This window comes from Cavia porcellus, unplaced genomic scaffold, assembly GCF_034190915.1.
Source record: "Cavia porcellus strain 051 isolate PalLab524CR breed Dunkin Hartley unplaced genomic scaffold, mCavPor4.1 scaffold_8, whole genome shotgun sequence".
Taxonomy (NCBI): domain Eukaryota; kingdom Metazoa; phylum Chordata; class Mammalia; order Rodentia; family Caviidae; genus Cavia; species Cavia porcellus.
Genome location: NW_026947491.1, coordinates 55,724,801 through 55,747,273, shown reverse-complemented (window position 1 = coordinate 55,747,273; position 22,473 = coordinate 55,724,801). Strand labels below are relative to the sequence as shown.

The 22,473-nt window shown below is 40.8% G+C and overlaps 1 protein-coding gene across 4 annotated transcripts in view; it reads left to right on the top strand.

Annotated features, from left to right (window-relative positions):
- Positions 1 to 22,473, top strand: part of Ppm1h (protein phosphatase, Mg2+/Mn2+ dependent 1H) — a 293,414-nt gene that overhangs the window by 127,029 nt on the left and 143,912 nt on the right. For all 4 annotated transcript variants that reach the window (XM_003476117.4, XM_063254198.1, XM_063254197.1 and 1 more), the window contains exons 3-4: positions 8,300 to 8,644; positions 18,130 to 18,242. In XM_003476117.4, the coding sequence (XP_003476165.1) occupies positions 8,300 to 8,644; positions 18,130 to 18,242 (458 nt within the window). The remainder of the gene's footprint in view (positions 1 to 8,299; positions 8,645 to 18,129; positions 18,243 to 22,473) is intronic.

Below are 22,473 nucleotides of genomic sequence, written 5' to 3'. Positions count from 1 at the left end.
TTTATAAATAATTGTTCACATCCTATTTGATCATGCTTTTTTGAAAACAGTTTTTATTCTCTTCAGTGTCTTGGTCACATTTCTCCAGGCTCATCGCTCAAGGTTATTAGTCTCTTTGGCAGGCACATTGATGCCACCCTAGCCTGACAGTCTGTGGGAGCCCCTCACACTCCAGTTCCTCCCCCTGGCCATGCAGTGTTTGGGGATCCCAAGCAGTGCATTGAGGCTCCTTCGTCTGCCTCACTGGGTTCTAGCATCTCACCCCAGGATACCTAACCTGCAAGACCACTGCCCCTCAGGTGCAGAGGATCAGGAAGTGTCCGTGAAGAGATAATATTTAGACTGAGTACTCAAGGACAGGTGAAAGTTAGGTAGGGAATTAGAGATGCTAGCTGATGATGTGTGGCATGGTCTATAGTTTGGTATGGGTGGGATTTGTGTAAGGGCAAGGTCATCAGAAACTAGATCAGAAATTGCAAACTGGGGATTCTCCTTTGGGAACCATCCCACAGGCTGACCAGCCAGTAAAAGAAATAGAATCAGATTTTGTGTTTTAGAATAAAGCCACACTGGTTACAACTTGGGTTGCATAGTGGAGAAATGAGTGGCAGCCCGAAAGGACATTTAGGTAAGTGTCCCCACTGGGGCAGGCAGATGATGGGCTGGGATTCAGCTGAGCATTGGGATTGATGGCCAAGTGCATGGACTTTAGTCCCTGATGAGTCACTTTAGGGTGGTGAACTAAAGCAGTCATGCTGTGTCCCCCATTATCCTCCTTTGTAAGGTGGGGATAATAACCACCCTATGAGAAGCAAGAGTTAAATGAGTATCTGTATTTAGAATGTTTCCTGCCATATAAAATTTGTGACATGATAAAGTGATTCCCATAGACCCTGACTGGGTGTTTGTCTCACTTTAGGTTCTTTCACTCTTGAACAACTGAGTTGAAATCTAAGCATGTAATGCAAGCCCTTCTGTGGTTGTATTTCCCCAAATAGTGTATCCCACATTTCTCTGGTCTGGGAGTACACTGACTCTTTGGAAATCTCTTGATGAACTTTCACCTGGTTCAGAGCCTTTCAAAACATGTTGTAAACATCTATTTGGCCTTTCTTTGGCCAAAATCTTTTGCAAAAGACTCATGTTTGTAACTAATAAAGCTGCACTGCTATGATTGAAATAAGAGTCAAGGGGACTCAAGACTATTGCATCGACTTTGCTTCCACCTTCCTAGGACTCATTCCCAGCCAGGGAACACACTGTGGGCACTACTAGTCTGGGAGATGTCAGTGACCTGCCCAAGGCCATCTGGTGAACTGATGGCCTATCTGAAAATTTCATATTGGTCTCCTGACTGTGCAACAGCCTCCTTGTGCTTTAAAATCGGGGATTCTCAACTTTGGCTACTCATCAGAATCATCCCAGGGGATCTTTCCAAAATGCCTGTGCTAGGACCCCAGCTTTAGAGTTACTGACTTAACTGGTCTAAGATTGACCCCAGCATCAGCCACAACTAGACGATTCCATCCTTAGTAAAAATAAACTTCCTTTGTGTAAAAAGTGTATTTTATAGATTTGAGCTGCAAGAATTATTAATTGCATTTTTAAAAACTAGGCTATACCACAGTTTATAGCACTGTTGTTGAAAGGGTTCCCTGCATCAAAAGTCTGCAGTCAGGTTTCATCTTGACTGCTTAAAATCCCCTCATTTTATCAACTAAGCATTGTTGCAGCAGCTGTGCAATCCTTTCCCTTGCTCAAAAAAATGGCTGGATAAAGTTGTCTAAAAAATTTGAAACTAACTTCATTTTCAGAAAATGTAAAAGAACTACATTGCAGTGGCTCATTGCATGGGATTTGCTATTCTTTGGTATAAAGCATGATTCTAGAAACATGATGAAGTTCAGTATAGCAGAGTCTGGGTCTAGACACTGATATCATTCCCATTTCATCACTCATCCAGCCCTGTGACAGTGGCCTTAAAGACACTGACTGAGTCTGAATTTAAATTGGCTGTCGAAGGGGCTGGGGATTTAGCTCAGCGGCATAAGCACCTGACTTGCAAGCAGGCAGTCATGAGTTCGATCCCTGGTACCAATAAAAACGAAAAAGACCAAAATAAATAAATAAATAAATCGGCTGTCGAAGGGCTGTGCATGCGAGTGTGGATTAATTAGGTGGCCTTGATCCCTTGGGGCATGATACTTAACAAGTAAGGAACCCTTTTGATTTGCTACCCTTCCCTGGTTGTGAGGAGACATCTGGATGTGGAGGCCAGTGTGCACCAGGATAGGACTGGCCAGGCTAATGGAAAGAAGATACATCTGGGTCACAGCATGGGTTACTAGTGACTGGTCAGACTAACTGGTGGACATCCCTTCCTTTTTCTGCCTGAAAAAAACAGAGGCCAAAGATAGAGTTATGCAACTGCTGCTTAGGAGTGTAGATCTGTCTCCTCCAGCCTTCCCCTGGCAGAGCTGGAGGACAGTGCTCGTCACCTGTGGTGCAGAACAGTGAAGCCCAGACTCACCAGCATTGTGTCTTCAAATGCAAATGAGACAAAATAAAAATATATAAGAATATTGAGGAAATGACATAGTTCTTAAAAACTTAAATAAATTTATGATATCACATCATCCCTTTATTAATGTGGCAGATAACAGGAGCCAGATATAGGCTTAATGACAACTATTATTTCAAAGTAGTGCTGAACATAAACATTAACTCAAAGTATTTAGGATAACAGTGCATTGATTCTGTTGACAGCCACGTTGTTACTGCTAATAGAATTGTTCCCCACACTGGAAAGATATGCGAAATTTCACAAGTTGTGAAAATTAAGATCCCTATTCGGGGCACATTATAAAGGAACATAAGGTAGGCAGGTCAGTGGTAGGAACACGGAACAGCTTGCCACGTTAAAATCATGGAGAACAAAGAAAACCTGGCCCAGTTTCTCTAGAAATCTTGTCCTTAAGGTATGAGATGAGAGCCCCTAGTGGAATAAAGTCCTATTTCACCCTACACCCTTGCTGCAGTGAAGTTTACAGCAGGTCCCTTTATAGACAGTCCCCTCTCCTAAGCAGATGGAATTACAAATGAAAACCTACAGCCACACTCACACACACTTGCACACGCATGCACGCGTGCAGGCACACATGCATACAAAGGAGAAATAAGAGCAGCAAGATCATCCGAGAACACCACGACACCCCAATCAGTGTCTTTATGATCCTGCTCAGTTCCTTCTTGGTTTCAGCCTTCATCACGGTCCTAATTTTGGGTAAGAGTTAGCAAATTTCAGCTTCACATTTTTGCCCTACACAGGGGCCTCCTCAGACACTGAACTCTTATTTAGACTGCGAGAATCCATCAGGTGCTATCTGGCCAGACTTTAAGTGGATTCTTTTCCTCTCTTCTCCTTCTCTTGAGGACATCTTCTGTTACTGTCCCTCTTCAAGATCTGTTCTCCTTTGATTTGGGTGTGTTGAGGTTTACTGAGAAGGAGGTTGGAGCAAAGTTCTAAGAGTTGAAATCACAGTGTGTTAGAGCATGGGGGGAAAATCAGTCTAATTTTTCCCTACATGGGATAAAACGTTGTGAAGTTCAATCTTCCACCGAAGGCCCTACGGTTCTCCTAAAACATAGTTCTTTGTTTCTTTCTTTAACAAAGTTTAAGCTAGCGTTAATAAATTAAAGAGAAATTGCTTGTCTCCACTTCAGCTTTGTTTTATGCTCATTTCATATTGTTTGTGTTGTAATTCATACTTTTGATACCATTTCTGATGTGTAAAATTGGTTGTCTTGTAAATATCTTATAAAGAGTTCAATTGTAAATAAACTATTGTGGCTGTTAAAAAAAAAAAGAAGAAGAAAATTAAGATCCCCAGTCTGAGGTCTGATTGATACTCATCTCCACTACTTGTAATTCTCTCTATGTCTGTGTCTGACTGACTTTGCCTCACGAGTGCCACGTCCCAAGATACCACATAAACTACATGTCCTTTTTTCCTCCAAGACCCCAGCTGTTCTTATAGAAACTAACAACCATGGGTTATCAAAATGTCATGGAACCTGCATGACAATAAGCCAACAGGTAAAACTGCTCTGGACTTGTGTGGCATCTTATGCAAAACAGTCAGGGTCCAGGCTCTTCTGACCGCCTGTCCCACCTGCTTGAACCTGCTGTTTCTGGCCGTTGATTGGCTGATTGGTTTGCTGACTGGTCTCCTACCTCTAGGAACTGCTTCTGTGACAGGAAGGGAACAAAAGGGCGGAATGAAAGGCAAAGTACTAGGCTACTCAAACTGCTCCTTTTTACCAGGAAAACAGTAGCTTTCACTGTCACTGCAGGTATCTTCCAGGGTCATTCTAAAGTGAGTCAGCAGAGTCTTATCGAATGGTTTCTGCTGTTTAAGTTATTCATTACTATGGAATGCATAGAACTACTAGTCAGAAATGGATGTTACCTGCACCTTACCTCTATCTTTATTGGTTTTCTAAATACAAAGATTCCAAATGTTTGTTTAATCTTAATATTTAATATCCTACCCCTCTAGTTACATCATAATTTTTTCACATCTAATTGTCCTTCAGCTTTATTGATAAATTTTTTTTTTATCTTTTTCCTTTTTATCGGTACTGGGGATTTAACTCATGACTGCTTCCAAGGCAGGCGCTTATGCCACTGAGCTAAACCTCCAGCTCCTATTGATAAAATTTTTAAAAAATTATGTATTTAGGGTGTGCTATATGATAATTTGGCAAACATTCGCAGTGTGAAATGATTGTTATGAGTTCCTTATACGTATGACACCTCACACAGTTATATGTAGGAATTTTCAAGTCCTGTATACAACACAGTACTGTTCTAGAGTCATCATTCTGTGTATTAGATCCCCAGAACTTACTCATATTATAACTGAACATTTGTACCCTTTGACTCCTCATTTCTCTTATCTACCAATGCCTTGCAACTACCATTCTTTCCACTGCCATGAGTTTGACGTTTTAGCATTTACATACAGTTATGATCATGCAGTAATTGTCCTTCTGTGGCCACCTTATTTCACTTAGCATAACATCCTCCAACTTTATTTGCATTATTGCACCTGGTAAAATTTGCTTCTTTTTATGGAGGAATAGTATTTCATTATGTGTGTGTACAGATACATGTTACAGATATATAGATACAGATATCAAATTTTCTCTGCCCATTTATCTGTCAGTGAACGTTTAGGTTAGTTCTGTATGTTGGCTATTGTGAGTCAGGCAGCAATGAACATGCAAGTGCAAATATTTCTGTGCGATACTGATTTTACTTCCTTTAGATATATTCCTAGGTGTGAGATTTTTGGAGACAGTAATTCCACTTTTAATTTTCTAAGGAACTTACATTCTGTTTTCCATAATGGCTGTCCAGTTCATATTCCTATCGCAAATGCTCATGAGTTTCCTTTTCTCCATGTCCTTACCAGCATTTATGTTGTTTTTTATACCAGCCCTCCTGACATTGTAAAGCCTTACCTCATTATGACTTTGATTTGCATTTCCCTGATGATTAGTGATGTTGAGTAGTTTCTCATACATCTATGAGCTATCTGAATGTATTTTTTGAGAAATATCTATTCAGAACTATTGCTCATTTATAAACAGTAAGAGATTAAGAAAATGTTAATGGACTTTAATACATAGCAATAGAAATTTTCTAAAATGAAATATTAAAAATCAATTTAGAAGATGAAATCATACTAAGCAAGCATGGGAAATTTTGCAAGGAGAAACACAAGTGCTTTTAGATTCTTTGGAAGAGAAAAAATATATTTAAAAAAAAAAAGAAAGATTGAGGGACTTGGTATATCTAGCTCAGTGGTAAAGGATTCATCTAGCATGCAGTGTGCCCCGGGTTCAATCTCCAGGACCAAAGAGGGGGAGAAAAGAGAATTGCTTCAAGTTCTCTAAATTTAATGGAATACTTATAAACTCTAAAATGAGAAACTCTGAACACACAAAACACAAATAAAATGACACCAAGGCATTCTCTACTCAAATCCAGAATAAACACAATTTTATTTTTATTTACACTATGGAAGCTTTTTCTTTCTCTTGTTCACTTAGGATCTCCAGCACAATTTTAAATGGATGGAGTAGGAGCATATATTTTGCTTTTTGCCCTCTGTTGGGGAAAACATTGATCATTCCGCCGTGGAGTATAATAATGTTGGTTCTGGGCTTTCCATAGGTGTTCTTTATGTGACCGGCAGGGTCCCTGTAGCTCTCAGCTCTCTGGCAGTTCTTCCTGGGAGATGCTGGTGCTGAACATCTCCTCATACTCCTGCTGCCCGCTGGTGTGCCTGCTTTGCAAAAATGTCTGTTCAGTCCTTCACCTCTTACCAGACATACGCTGTACAAATGTTTTCTCGCCATTCCCTTGGTTACCTTCTTACTTTATTGAAAGCAAAAGATTTTTGACTTGATATGGTACCAGTTGTTCTTATTTTGCTTTATTTCTTTGTTTGTTTGGCATTATAGTAAGAAAAAAAATCATCCCAAGACCAATGTCAATTCCAAGACCAATGTTTTCTTCTAAGAATTTTATGACTTCAAGTCCTTTAAATCTTAGGTCTATTTTGAGTTAGTTTTATACCTGATGTAAGGGTCCAATTTCATTCTTTTGCATATGTGATATGATCAAAATATAAGGTGAAAGTTTAACTTCAGAAAATTTATTACAGCAAAAACACACTGCCATTAATTCCCCCTCAAAATATTACCCCCACTCTTCCAGCACTTATCACTCTGGGCACTTTATGAAGCAATTCTGAAAGTCTCTTTGTGTGACTTTTCATAATGTCTGATCAAAAATATGGTGCATGTAGCTGCCGTGTGCCATTCAGGAATCTAAGACAGGTTCATAACACATTATGTTGTGTCCTCATCCATCGAATCTTGTGGTACTGTGTGACTTCTGGCTCCTCCAAAAGTCAAACTGACCAGGAAAAGTAAACATTTTAAATTGATTCAGGACACTGAGGCAGCGATAACAGCAAATTAATGACATTCGCAGAAAACAACTGCTTCCAGAAATGATGAGCATGATGGGCTAAACCAGTGTGACGCCGCACGCCTGCAATCCCAGCACTCAGCAGGCTGAGGCAGGAGGATCACTTCAAATTTGAGGCTAACCTGAGCTACAAAGTTAATTCAAGGCCAGCCTGAATTGCATAGTGACCATATCACAAAGTGACAAAAAAACAAAATAGGCTCGGTGTACAAGAAGTGATAGGAAACATTTTGAGGGGATTAATGGCAATGTGTCTTATACTGTAATTTTAAATATAAACACCACCATATTTTTCAGTCACACATCATACAGATATCCAGCTATCTGGACACCATTTATTGAACAGACTTTCCTCTCCTCGATGGATATTCTTGACACTTCTAGCGAAGAATGGCCCACCATCTACATGGTGGGCTTATTTCTAGGCACACTGTTCTTTCACTGATGTCATAGTTGAGCTCATTTTTTCCCCTATGGCTAAGATCTTCTCCATGTGTGATTTAAACATGGTTTCTAAAAGTGCTCATCTTGAAGTCTTCCATTGGCAGATACTGAATCCACGGTAGAGAAAGAAACATAGGTAGCACATAGATTAGGGATAAGGAAAAGAAAGATGCTGGTGACCTCAGCTGGAGAACCAGGGAAGAAAGAGATACAGACAGAAGATTTGAACTCGCTGCATCTTGTGAGGATTCCACCAGCCTATGTCTAGAGGAAAACACGTTCTAAGAATCTAGATTATAGACTAAGGAAGATGGGACAGTTATCTGAGAGTGTAAGGGTCTGGGTGGAGGGTCAATGGGCTACTTACTATTTACAGCAGGGGTCTAACATTTATAAAGTTTCCAAGCCAGACCTAGACTGAGGTTAAAGCAGAACAGGTATAAAAATTAGATGCTAAATCTGGGCTTGTACAGGCGCCAGTGTGTTTAGGGTGTTTTATCACAAACCACACAGCAGATTAGAGTAGAATTTGCCTTCCAAGTAGTAACCAGTATATAATACTTCGTCTTCTCTCGTAGGGGTACAAGCAGGAACCACTTCTTCCCTCGGATGAACAACTAATGTTAATGATAGCAGCAGCAAACTAATTTGCAATGTTTAATCCCACAATTCCCAGTATGAAAACAGAAAACCTGAGTGCAAGCGCCGGGCAGTGCAAGCCTCAGGGGGTCAGCGAAGCCCTGGGCAGAGCCTGCCAGGCCCTCACTCCTCTCTGTCTCCCTCTCCCACCAGGAATCCGAGGGGGTCGCCTGCCATTACTGGTCGCTGTTTGATGGTCATGCGGGGTCCGGGGCTGCCGTGGTGGCCTCGCGCCTGCTGCAGCACCACGTCACGGAGCAGCTGCAGGACATCGTGGAGATCCTGAAGAACTCCGCCGTCCTGCCGCCCACCTGCCTGGGCGAGGAGCCGGAGAACACGCCCGCCAACAGCCGGACACTGACCCGCGCAGCCTCCCTGCGCGGCGGGGTGGGCGCCCCGGGCTCGCCCAGCACCCCACCCACGCGCTTCTTCACCGAGAAGAAGATCCCGCATGAGGGCCTGGTCATCGGGGCCCTGGAGAGCGCCTTCAAGGAGATGGTAGGTGCCGCTGCGGGCTCGGGACCCCGGGGGTGCACATTCCCTTACCCAAAGCCTTGCCTGCTGGGCCATGTCCCTGCCCTGTTTCCCCCTCCCCGTGCCTCACCTTTGTAACAGGACTTCCATATCGTTAAAAAAAAAAGTTGGCACGGAGATACGAGCACCTGGCACGAGCGCTGCCAGAAATTAAAAAGAGGATGAAAGCAAGGGCTAGTGCATGACGGCCTGGCTTATGAATCGGGTGCCTTATTGCTCCCTTTTCATCAAACACATACTGGTGCCAGCTGGTACGGTCCGAATTAATTGAAGTGGAGCGTGGGTGCCATCTGTTTTGCACACGTCTGAAGTCTAGGTGTTAGGGAAGCAGCGTTCGGTGAAGTGTTCAAAAGTTTCGTCCTGTACCAAACTGATCTAAGAAGAGCTATTTTATGTTGGTTGGTGATGCGATTCACACCGTGGGAAAGATGGGACTGGAGAGTAGAGGCCAGGGGCCACTATTCAAGGGTCTTCTGTTGTACCTGAACACGTGGATTTGTTTGCGCACTGAGAACTGAAGGGGTCCGTTGAGGTAGTTCTGCATCCTTCCCTGCGCTCTGATTGCCTCAGTAGGATGTGCCACCGCTCTGCAGAGCAGCCCGTGCCGCCCTGCCCCAAAGCTTACACCTCTATCTCAGGTGTCCAGTAGCCTGCAGTTCTGCAGTCCCTCAGAAAAAACCCAAGACGCTAAAAAAAGATACTTATTTTTAAAACTAATTAAGATAGGAAACCTAACTCCTCAGGCTTGGTGTAAAATTTTACACACTGGCTTTCATCTGTATTCTGATGTGTTTCCAGACATTGATGAACACAATGCTAAGTATTTAACTGAGGCAAACATTTGATGATGGGCTCTCCCTGTTATGGAAGAAAAGGTCAGTTTCCAGAAGAGTGAAAACATGAAGAAAATTTTGGAATTTTCATTCCTTTATAATTGCTAGGACGGTGGGACATCTTTTGCTGGGAATGGCTGTATTCTCAGTTTTGTCCACTAGGGGCCAATGTCACATCGACTCTGGTTCCCTGCACAAAGGTCTCAGGCAGTCCTATTCATTAATGGCTTAGGGTTACTAGCAACAATTGTATTCAGAGCTTCATTCAAAAAAATAACTAAGCAAGAGCCTCATGCGTGTGTATTAGTTTTCTTCAGCCTTAGGCACTTCACTGCTTGAATTACACATACACAAATTGATTGGTCTACTTTTTTTCCATTTGTTTGTTTGGGTTTTTGAGACAGGGTCCTAGTATGTAGTTCAGGCTGGCCTCAAACTTGCAGCAATCCTACTCCTCAACCCCCTGAGTGCAGACATTACAGGCATGTGCCACCACACCCAACTTCACTTTTAATTCATTCAACCAATAAATGTTTGTGAGTCAAGTGTAGTGGTGCACAACTATAATCTCAGTGCTCAGGAGGCTGAAGCAGGAGGACTGCTGAGAGTTCAAGGCCAGCTCATACTACGTAATGGGACCCTGTCTCAAAAAAAAAAAAAAAAAGTTTGTGGAAAACCAAGTATGTGGAGACCTGAATGGAAGTAGAGCAAAAAAACATGTATTTAATAGGTAAAATATTAGTGGCAAAATCCTTGAGAGGGAAAGACAGGGTGAAACAAGAATCTAGAAGAAAGACAAAGGGAAGTGATGGTGTGGGGTAGAATACAGGTCCTGAGACAATGCTCTGAGCTTTTGGTGTGAAGAGCCACACCAAATACAGAACCCAGATAGGCTAAAGCAACAAGCTGGCATTTGACATGGTTAGAAGACAGATGAAGCATAAGAATGATTCAAGATGAATGGGCAGACCACATGGAACCCCTGTTCCAGCATAGCGTGTTACATGCTGGATGGTCTCTATCTGAAATGCTTAGAATAAGAAGGATCTCTGTTGTTTGTTTGTTTTTTTTTTTTTTTCCAGGTTTGGGAAGATTTGCACATGCATAGAGAGTATTCTTAGGGATGGGCCCCATCTTAGTCACTTTTTCATCTGTGGGAGAAAATACCTGGCACTTAGGACTTTAAGGAAGAGAGATTTATTTTCCCTCACAGTTTGAGGGTTCTTGGTCCACGCATGGTTGGCTGACTACAGGGGAGAAACAGCATGGCAACGGGGCATAATGGGGCACAGCTGTACGCATCATGGCATCGAGGAGGTAGAGAGTGCAGGGAGAAGCCAGGGCGGGAGATAAACCCTGCCGGGTTCCCGTATCTGCTGATAAGCATAGCATCACCACAATCCAGTCAGCTTCCAAAAACCCTGCCTTGAGAGTGTGAGCTTTGGGTGAATCTAAACCATAACTGGCCCTAAGTCTGAGCATGAAATTTGTTTCATAAATACTTTACATAAATAGCCTGAAAATAATTTTATATGTTATTTTTAATAACTATACATGTAACAAGAGTTTCATGGTGTTGAATTATCCATTTGTGGTATCATGTCATTGCTCAAAAAAATTTCAGATTTTGGTCTTTTAGATTAGGAAAGCCGACCTACGTGAACTTTTAGTTTTAAGTACATCTCTTCTCTGCTTTTATTACTTTTGAGTGCATCATCCCAGCCCTGGCTTCCGGGTCACCCTGCTTCCTTCAGGATGCCTGCAGCTTCCCTGGACCTTCACACCATGTGGTTGGCCTTATTATGTGAGGAGCGGGAGCGGGTCTCTGGTTCTCATGATACTGGATGGGGTTCCCATGTCTCATGCTTTGCTGTGGTCTCAGCCTGTTGTCCCACGATAATTATTAATGGTAACCCCTTTTTACACTCAAAAGTGTCCCTGTTTGATGATGTCTGATGTTTACCATAATCACAAAAAGGTACTCTTATCTTTCTTTGCTTCATTAGGGACTTCTGAAGAAGCTCTAATTCATAGGAATCTTTCCTGACTAATCATGCAGTTAGTTGCTCAGGTTTAGAACTGATAACACAGAACTTATCCCAAGTGGTCTCAAAATGATAGCCTAAAAAGTCATTGTCAGCTTGTGTGAAGTATTTTTTTCCTCCTCTCAGTATTAGTTTGTTAAGAGTCACTAACTCAAAGCAAAGCTTGGATTTTTTTTTAAATGCCCAGCCTGTGTCCAGTGTTCTTAGCTTGTTGATCTCATCTGCTCCTCTCTGGAAGGGAGCAGCTTTGGAATTTCCAGGCCACTCCCAAACTGTCTCATCCCACAATAGCCAGCCACTTTCAAGCTTTCCTATCTGGAGGTGCTCTTTACTAGTGCAGGGTGGTGTGCCAGTGTGATCTCCTATACTAGGAAAATTCCCTGTCAACTCAGATTTCCGTGTAAGCATTTCAACCTTGCTTTCTCTCTCTTCCAGCTCCTCAAGGCCAGTACCTAAGCCTATAACTTATTATTGATGCTCTCCCCACAGCTGCCACTCCTGAGATACAGAGCTCAGGATACTTTAAAATTCCCCTAAATACCCTGCTTAGTCAATTTTTCATCTGTGGGAGACAATATCTGACTTAAAGGAAAAGAGATTTATTTTACCTCATAGCCTAAAAATACTTTGAGATACAGAGTAACTCAGAATATTTATCACATGCCTAAAGATTAAGCTTCCCCTTCTCTGGGATCTTGCTTTATTTATCATAGTTCAATAATGTGGAATTCTCTCTCTCTCTCTCTCTCTCTCTCTCTCTCTCTCTGTCTGTCTCTGTCTCTCTCTCTCTGTCTCTCTCTGTCTCTCTCTGTCTCTCTCTCTCTCTCTCTCTCTCTCTCTCTCTCTCTCTCTCTCTCTGTGTCTGGCTCTGTCTCAATATAATGCTTTTCTCAGTCACTAGCATTTATTAAGCTTACATTCTATAATCAGCATTTTTTTTTAGCAATCACAGGGGATAAAAGTACAGGGTAAGACCTCTCTGGGGCCTTTTCTAGTTATGCATGATAGGACCATAGAGGTATGCCATATCTCATTTGTTTTGGAGTTTTAAAATGACATTGAAGGATGTCACACAATGTTGATTTACTGGTAGTCCGAAAGAGACCATCTGTTAAAGATGTTCAGAAACACCAAGCCAGATTAAGTAGTTACTATTTCTAGGAAACAGTAGATACTATTTACAAAACACAGACTCACAGAACAGAGAAAAACTGCTTTGTACAAGAGGAAATCCTAGCAGTTTCATCAAATGCTGTGAACTTCTTTGAAAGCATTGCTTTTCATGTTTGACCCCTGGGTTGCCTGCTGCAGTGTGGGACTTGTGGGGCAGGTGACCCCTGGCCACTGTCCTTTAATATGTACTGTGAACACTGTCAAAGGTAGGTTTGCCCCACCACTCCCTGTCTGTGTCTTGCTGGATCCTGCCTTCTAGAGAGAAGGCTCTGTAGCCAATTCTTCGTGTTTCCACTGTGCAAAATACATGTGGCCTCCTAAAGAACAAACATCTCTGGAATGTTTTCACTTACTTCTCCTCCACTTTTCTATGATGCTTTGTAACCGTGGCTAGCTAAGCAGCCAAGTTTTGTCACCTGTTATATTTAGGTTACTCCTTGGCCCAGGACAACCAATATGAACAAGCTAAATCCCTCTGGTTTTAAAACTCCGTTTCCCCAGCTTCCCAGACCAGTGGTTAAATAGACAGTATTTCTGATTCAAAGAGGAAGTCGGTTCCAGGGCCAGGGTCATGACCGAGGCCTTTGCCTTCCTACGAATAAGAACCAAATCAGCAGTGGTTAGCTATTTAGTCTATCACCCGCTGGGCTTGAGCTCTGGATATGGCCAGGAAGATATAATTCTGTCCTATTTCTTTTTCAGTATGAGTGTAGATTTCATACCGTGGGAGAATCTTCTAGAAGTCTGGTCATTAGAAATGGAGAAAATGGCAGTATTCTAACTTGTAAATTTCCTGTACATCTTCCTGTCACTCAGTAAGCAGTTGGAAGGACCAAGCAGCTTGGCTTTGTTGTTAAAAACCAAATAGTGACAATGCGATAAAAAGGGAGAGAATAAAAGCAAAGCTTATTTGCAGTTTATAAATCCTGATCTTAAGAAATTCTAGCATGTTAATGATAAATTGTGAAGTTGAATCTCTGCCTTTATTTAAGCTAGTATTGTTTTTTGTGTTTTGTTAGAACTGAAAGTTCCTTCACCAAGACATGAGCGTGCCTTTCATAGCAGCCAGCAGGTGGCAGTGCAGGGCAGTACTGATTGTGTGGTTTTGTGTTGGGGATTTGTGTGTGTGTGGTGGGGGGAGTTGTTTTGTTTTGTTTGTTTCGTTTCATTTTTTATTTTTTCCCCCTCTTTCCTCATTGCCTGGCTGGCAGATGACCTTGTTCTCAGAATAAACCAGGATGGGACCTGGATACTAAAACCATGTAGAATCTTATTACTTGTGACTGATACTATTAGCAATGTATTCAGAATTGTATTTTAACCTGGCTGTGGGGAGTTGCCAGGTCCTATGGAAACTACACAGCAGTTGCATTCTTTTGCTGACTGCTGTTGCTTTCCTTTTGCAACCTAAAAATTCATAAGGAGCAAAGACTGACCCTGGAGTTGCATCATCTCTGAGATGTTCAGACCGAATTACAACCATTTTAGGCAATATAATTTTTTTCCTTGCAATTCTTTCCAGTTGAGTAGATCTCATGTCACACATATCTCTTTTCCTTCTCTGCTTTCATTCTTTTCTTGCAACAAAAGAGAACCAAAAAAAAAAAAAATCTCAAATCTTACAAATTGGATCTATTCTTTGATTTAGAGTTAAGAGTAGCTTACATGTAATATTTAAGCAGGCACAGTACAAAATATAATAACTCAGATCTACTAATGAGTAGAAAGTTTCCATGAGATGTATCAGGACCCTTGATTGAGCAGATAGATTATTCATCATGTTAATTGAATCCTTTGCATCCAAGTGATTCTTTAAACCTTGAAAGCAGTGATACTATGTGGATGTGTTTTGCTAGTAAGTTATTTTAGACTTATGTCTTGGAGTTCATTGGCAGCTAAAACAGGGAAATGGTCCAAATAAGTTAGTGCTTAGCAAAAGCAGTAGGCAGTTTTTCTCATGATTTCACTGATTTGTGAAAAAAAGACACAAAACTCAAGGTTTTTTAAAAAAAATACGTGTGCATTTTTATTTTTTACCTAAAGTGTAAAAAACTTAAGCTAATTTGAGAGATTGAGGGCTTAAGAGTAAGAGGCAGTAAATTCAATGGTAAATACATCTTTATTGACTTCATTTATTATGTTTAATCTGATAGTAAAAGAACCACCCAGATGGTTCTTTTAATGTTCCTTTCAGTTCTAAGATTTCGTGAAACATCATTTAAAGAGGAGTAGGTGGTGTATGTAGGAAAAAATAAATGTGCTATTTTGGCTTCCAGGGAGGAGAGGAGGGAGGCAATTATTTTTAGAATCTGTTCTAGTTGCACACAGTTTTATAAGAAATAGAAGAGTGTGTTTTAATGTCAGTGAATCCTTCAGGGGATGAAATCTGCAGAAATGCATCTTTCAAATTGCTGTGATTGCACCATGATTGAAGAGACCGTGCTTATTAATTAATAGGTACATGTGTGTACACATATGTGTATTCCCTCACAAATGTGAGAGACAGTGAGGCATGTACATATTAACCAAGTTTCTTGAATAAAAAATAGTTACACTTTAGTTCACTTTTTATGAGAAAATGCTGCCAAATTTAGCACTTCTTACTCAGAGGAAACTACAGGGGAAATGTAGAAAACGATGAAAGCAATAATGAAATCAACTTGAAAAAACAATTGAACCACACTGTTAAATATAATTGTAAGGGATTAGCTGAGTAAACTGACTGGAACATTCTTACTAACATTAAAGGCAAATATGAACTAGCAGAATATCTTGGTGTTCCACATTCTACCTTGATGTTTTCCCTGATGACTAAATACTTCTAAAATTAGATTTTCTTGTGTTAGAAACCATGATGAATAGAAACCATGATGAATAATGTCATAACCTACAATGCAGAATAAATGTTTGCCTGAGCCCCAGGGGAATTCTTTGCCGCGAACAGCATTTTTACATGGACTCTGTATGCTGTCGGAATGTTCCCCTTTTGGATTGCACTAATAATTCTCTTAAGCCCTACAAACATCATTCGCATTCCAATCCATATACAGCATACAAGCAGTTGAGTACTCAAAGAATTTTTAATAAGAATTGTTTTTCATTTAAATTTTAGAGCTCTTCAAACAAATATTGATTCTAGCTGTGAAGGGATAATTTTTTAGCGAGGGAAGTTCCTTCTCATCCATTAAAAATAGTAATTTTGAATGTGGACTTGGTTATACCATTTTACATATTGATTATACATGAAAAGTACACAGCTTTATGAGTTATTTAATTTTTTAAAAATTTAGCAGACATACCTGTAATGGAGTTGTTGGTTTTGTTTGCATATTTTAAACCTTACACACAAAAATATTGTGTCTTGGGCCGAGGATTTAGCTCATGGCATAAGTGCTTGCCTGGCAAGCATGAGATCGTGAGTTCGATCCCTAGTACCCCCCCCCCAAAAAAGGAATCTTGACTTTTTTTCTTTTCTCTTTTAGTTTTTGGAAAGAATCCTTCCTACCTAATATCCATATGCCTCTTTCCCGTCACTTCCCAGCCTCCAGCATCTTTGTGATAGGATCCAATAATTCATTCATTCATTCTTGTTCATTGATTGCATTTAATTAAAGATTCTTTTTTAATTATTATCTTGGTGAGCATTTGGATAATAAGCATTTCATTTATCATCATTTCTCAAATGAAAGCAGAAATAAAGTTGTAGTGAGATAGTTAGGATGCCCTAGAATTTTTTAGTGTTGCTTATCCATTTAATGGACATTTCTGAAACTCCCAATTTACTTGGCGCTGTTGAGGTTCTAAATGAGCAAGAAAAGTCACTGCTGTCAGTCTTGAGCTTTCCAGGATGTAGGAAGAATCTACATGGCTTTTGAAATCTCACACATGTCATCTAATCTAATACAACAACCCATAAGAAAGCCAGCTTATACAGAATTTAAGTAAGCAGGACATGTAACGCAGTCCTGTGAACACTGTCCTCTCGCTTACCCCTCTGATGCTGCTGTCTTCCACCTTATTAAAGTTCCTTCTTGTTTGCCCTTGAACTACCCACGCCCTACTGACGTCATCCCCGTGGCTCCACAGCTCCTTTACCCTTATCCAGTCCACTGTGTTAGTTTCTCCTTGGTCTGGTCTTTGTATGTTTCCTGTACTTACTCTTTAGCTAGTGTACTGCCCAACTCCTCTGCTGTATCCTCAGTCAGGAATCTTCTGTTTGTAGTTTCCCACTGAAGGTTGGTCTGTCTTCATGTTTCTGGCCCCTGCATCACAGCAGTTTCTAGTAAAATACTGAGTTGCTGGAAATGACCTCACCTACCACCCTTGTATGAGGAAACTCGCGGAAGTAGCCCTTACTTTGAGAGTTTCCAAAACTCACAAAAGTGCCCCAGCCCTGAATCTGCCAACTACATCATTAGAAATCAGGGCCATTTCTTCCTCTTCCTATAATTTTTACCAAACCCTATTCTTCTCTCTGCCCAACAAGAATAGATAGCTTTTAGCTTGATGTGCAGTGTATTTTCCTGCTTTAACAAATACTCTTCTAAGGACACAGAATTATTGCTTCTGTCACTAACACAGGTTCACCAAGGCATCTGTCTTGGTTGAATATCTGTCTATATAAGTGTTGGTCTTTTTAAAATTTTCTTGGGGATGCCTCATTAGATGGCAGGGAACAACAGTCTTTGGAGGAGAAAAACCAGGTTGTAATCCAGTCTCTAAGTATGGGGGATCTACTCACATCTAAACAATGAAGTTAATAATGATGAAATGAGGTTCTGTATAAATGCCTAGCACAGTGCACAGTCCAAAGAAAGTGCTCTGGGAGTGTTGGCTCTTATCATTATAAATGTGTCACCATTGTGAATTGGTGGCTGTTGGAGGAGGAAAAGCAGATCAGAGTTCCGAAGAATAGATGTTTGATCTGTAAGTCGTGGGTCAACTCCTGCCTGTATAGAAGACAGTTCTTCACATCTCCTGTTTAGCTCTAAAAGAAATGATTTATTTAAGGCTTTGGAGTTTAAAAGGTTGATCACATCCAAGTACTTAGCATCCTTAGATTCTCCATTCATTTTCCACGTGGCACTCGGGCAGTCATACAAAGACTAAATTTTCTATAAACAAGGATATTTATTGACTGTGATTTATATTGTATTTTCATTTCATCTGATTGTATGTGTTTGCTGCCTGTGGCCTGTAGACAGGCTGTTACAGGGCAGTTTTATGCAGTGTCCTCTTCAGAAATCCTCATTAGGTGGTAGGAGAAACCAGTGCTGTGGATTTTCTTGTCCTTTTCCAAAGTGTGTCTAGATTTGTAGGACTCTGTTGAGTAAGGGTAAGAAAGCCTTTTGATATAAGTTTCTATACAACTCAAAACTAACGCTCTTGTCTTCTTCAGGACCTACAAATAGAACGAGAGAGGAGTTCGTATAATATATCTGGCGGCTGCACAGCCCTCATTGTGGTTTGCCTTTTGGGGAAGCTGTATGTGGCAAATGCTGGGGACAGCAGGTAAGCACATTAGCTCTCTGGTTCTTACTAATTTCTAATGGTTTCTGGTAATTTTTACCTTTTCATTAAAATAAAAAAATTAGAAATAATTTTGCATGAGCCTTCTGTGTCCTAGTGAAAATGCACTTTAGAGCAGGCAGTCTGGTCAAAGTACTCTTATTCAGAGTAGCAGTTCCCATGTATACCTGCAGTTGTTCTAAATCCATAGAATTTGAATGTCCTTTGGCTTCAGAACCCGTTTTGCAGTGAAAGCATAGCAGAGGCAGAATATGTGAGAGGAATAGCGGGGGAGGCAAAAGCTTTGGATGCAGGGGAGGTTTGAAGAGGAGCCTGGCAGTGCTTCCCAGCTGGCTGTGGTGCCCCACGGTGACTGTATTGTCCCTTCCCAGGAACCCAGCAATTTCTCCTTTCATGCACAAGTTCTTAGAAGCTGAAGTCTCTCCTCTTTCAGGTTCAGCTCAAGGGGACTTTGGCCAAGAGATCATGATTAACCCTTGCTTTACACAGCATTGCCAAAGATTACGATAAATTTGTGTTTTAACTTTATTTAAAATAATTTAGACTTCTACACTTTCAACGTGGGGGATTTTAAAATTAGACTTTTGAGAGATATGCTGATGTGTATTACATAGTTCTCTGCTTCTTTAGTAATAAAATAGCTGGGTTGTATATCATATCCTTTTCCTGAAGACTCTTTATTCTAAAAGCAACAAAAGTAATGGATTCCAGATACAGCGGCCTCTGAGGAGGAGCAGGTTCCTGGTCAGGGCTACTGTCTTGGGATTTTTCTCGGTCCACTAGGCTCTGCTCCTCTGGTCAGCATTCCTAGGTTCTCAGGCCCTTCCTGCAGTCTGACCCCCATTCTCTCCCCTTCCTTGTCACTAGTTTATCTTGTTGCAACTGTCCCTATATCCTGGAAGATCAATACCTTTGAGTCAGTCGACAAACTCACCCCAATTTTACTTCCATTGACAAAGCAAAAGGTGCATCTCTTCCTCCTAGCAAAGCGTCCTTTTCCAGTCTCACCCACTGAAGACTCCAGGGAACAAAGGAGAGTGAACAGCCAAGACAGCAGCTTTGGGGATTTAAAGATTGATATTTTTGAAGATCCATGTATTTTAAAAGTTCACGTGGATTTTCCATTTTGTAATGTAACATGTCTTGGACTTCAGTATAAACTTTTGCACAGTAAATAGAAGTACGCATAAAATGCTATATTTCTCCCCTAGCCTCTATCCTCCATGTCTACTCAGGGTTCTGGCAGGAGCAGACTCCAACCCAGATGCGAAACTGGCCAGGAATGTAGAATCCCCTAGGAAGAGTTGGCTGCGCTGGGCCTGCAGGGATTAGGGAGGAAATGCTGTGGAGGAGCCTCAGAGAGTCTCAGCCACTAAGGAGAGGCCATGACAGGAGTTATAGGAGGTACTGAAGAAGTGTTCTGTCCTTGTTCTCTTCTCAGTTGCCTGTCGCAGGCCAGGGCTTTCTGCTAGTTGAGCTTGTTTGGAAGTGGCTGACAGGTATCCCTGGGAGTGCCACCCACTGAATCAACCCACTGGGTGCACACACAGACCAAGCCTGCATCTCTGTGATGGGGGTCAGTGGCATGCAGCAAACACATCTCTTTTATTTCCCTCCCTCTCCCACAGATTAGCACCTTCTAGACAGCAATAGGGAGATTTTTAAACATATGCCAAAAAGTCGGACTCTTGCCTCTTGCTCAGCTTTGGGTCAGGATCTAAGGAGGCGATTCTTTTCTGTTCTGATCGAACAAGGCTGGAAGAATGATTTATCAGTCACTCTCACACCTGCCTCTTCCCTTTATGTCTGCTTCTGTGTTGCTTTCCTAGCCAATATTTAGGGTCTAAGCAAGTGACTGTATGTCTGCTGTTTGTATGACAGGCTCATGCCTCACTCCTGGGAGAGGAACCTCTCACCGGATGGCCTTACACTTAGAAATTAACTTCTGTGCGCAGAATATCTTTGTTATTAGATTATCCTTCCTCAAGACTCAACTCCTACAATGTCTTTCCCTTATTTTAAAGCATAGTTTCTCCTTCAGTGTTTCAAGCCACTTGACAAAGGCACTTACTTATAGGTTTCTCCACCCCAGGAACCCCAATCCCGGCCCGGTTTCAAGTGCTCATCCTCTGGGTTCTTGCTCTTCGGTGCTCCTCCCCCATCAATTTCCAAACCAGATCTTGATTTCTTCATCTATAATGATGATGATATTGGACTAGGTAACTTCTAAAATTTCTCACATTCTAAAGATTATCCTATAGAAGTGTCAGTTTGAGGGAGAAAAGTAATGCCATAAATGCTGATCTTCATGGCAAATGTTTCTTAAGAGTTAAGTTTTGAAATTTTAGTTTCTTGTTTTTCTAAATGTCCATAAAAGTATAATGTTTTTCCTTTCTGCTTCACTCCCTTTTTTCTTTCCTTCCCTTAATCCTTCCTTCCTTCCTTTTACAGTGCTACAGATTATATCCAGGGTCTCATGCATGCTGGCTAAGCGCTCTATCACTGAGCAATTCCACCAGGCCTACATTAACTTTATTGATTTCTAATAATGTACTGCTAGATAGTCAGATTGATTTTTGAGACATGGTACCTATAAATTTCCACAAGTGAGATTATGGGTATGTACCCCTGCACACCTGCCTTCTAATAATTTTAAGTCTAACACACACTTTTCCTTTAATAAAGCTGTAAAGTACAAAATAAAAATGATCCTCTAGTTAAACAATACCTCTAAAATCTAGTAAGTTTAAATATATTTGCAGTATTGAAGTCCTACTGTCCAGATATAAATCTAGGTCTTTATAGCCATTTGGATGGGTTTGCCCTTCATATACAGATTACAGTTCATATAAAAACATAAGGATAACATGAGTTGGTGTTTATATGTGCTATCCAAAGAGTCATTTTTGGAACACTTAAGTCTTTAGTTATTTGCAAATGTTTTATAAACAATAGATAGTTGATATTATCATATAGAATCATTGCCCATATTATATACTAATCATATGGATGCAGTGGTACCTTGGTTTATGAACAACTAGGTTCACAAACTGAAGCATTTGGCAAAATTTTGTTTTCATTTGTGAACTCTGCCATCATGACCATGGCCATCTTTCCCACATGAACACAAACTTGGCCACCTTTTCCAGAAATCAGGAATGAATTAAGTTTGTGAACTGAGATACCACTGTATTTAAGTTTATGAAACTATTTGCCATTCCCAAGTCAAAAATATTAAGTGGATTTTTTCATTTCTTTGAAAATATAGGTCTATTATCACTTATGGACAAAGAGTCAGGAATCCAAAAGCTCAGTTTAAACAAATGTTTGGAACTGACAGAAGATTCTGCAAGTAGGGCTCTGATTAATTGCTAATTTTTCTTCTTTATTGCTAGATTTTAGGTATCATGCATCTACTTTAAATCTTGACAGTTTTGAGGGTAAAAAATAAATCTTTGTTCTATGTTTCCTACCACATAATATTAATGCTCAGGAAAAGAAAAGTTTCATGCTGGCTCAATGCAAAAGCCACTGGTAGTCAAGAATATTCTCCAAACCACTTAACTGAGTATCTGATTTACCATCAGGTGTATATGTAGTCAAGATTCATCTTCAGGAAATAATACTGATGTTATTTGTGGCTCACCAAGTTTGAGTCACTGGCCATCCTCAGGGTAGGATGGTCCTCAGTGATGGGGTGACTGATTCAATGGTCTGGTCTACAGCCAAGGACAGACTTCTTTTCTTTGCTGAGCCGAACTAACCAGCCATAGAGGCACATGCAGTAGAGGTACATGCATGATGCTTGCAGGTTGCTTTGTTTTTCTGAGGCAAAGGCAGCCAGCTCAACACCTAGAGTTCTTAGGGACTAGCAAAGAAGCAGATGGTGAGCGGATTTTCACTTCCAGCAAAAATGAACCAGTAGCATTCAAATGTCATGCAAAGCATTATGCAAACTATCACGCATTGTGTTTGAGTTGTCAGCTCTGTGGGGCTGTGTGTGTTCTTTAGTTGGGGAAAAAGGTGCTGTCACTCCATTTGAACAAATGTTTTTAATTTTATTTCTAGAGAACTAAGACATTGAGGAAGCAAAGCCATTACCATTTATTTCAAATGATGTCTAAAGGTTTGGCAATTGAGACTAGGTGAATACATTCAAATTGCAGAAAACTATATAAGATTCATTAAATTCTTTTTTTTTTCCCTTTTTTAT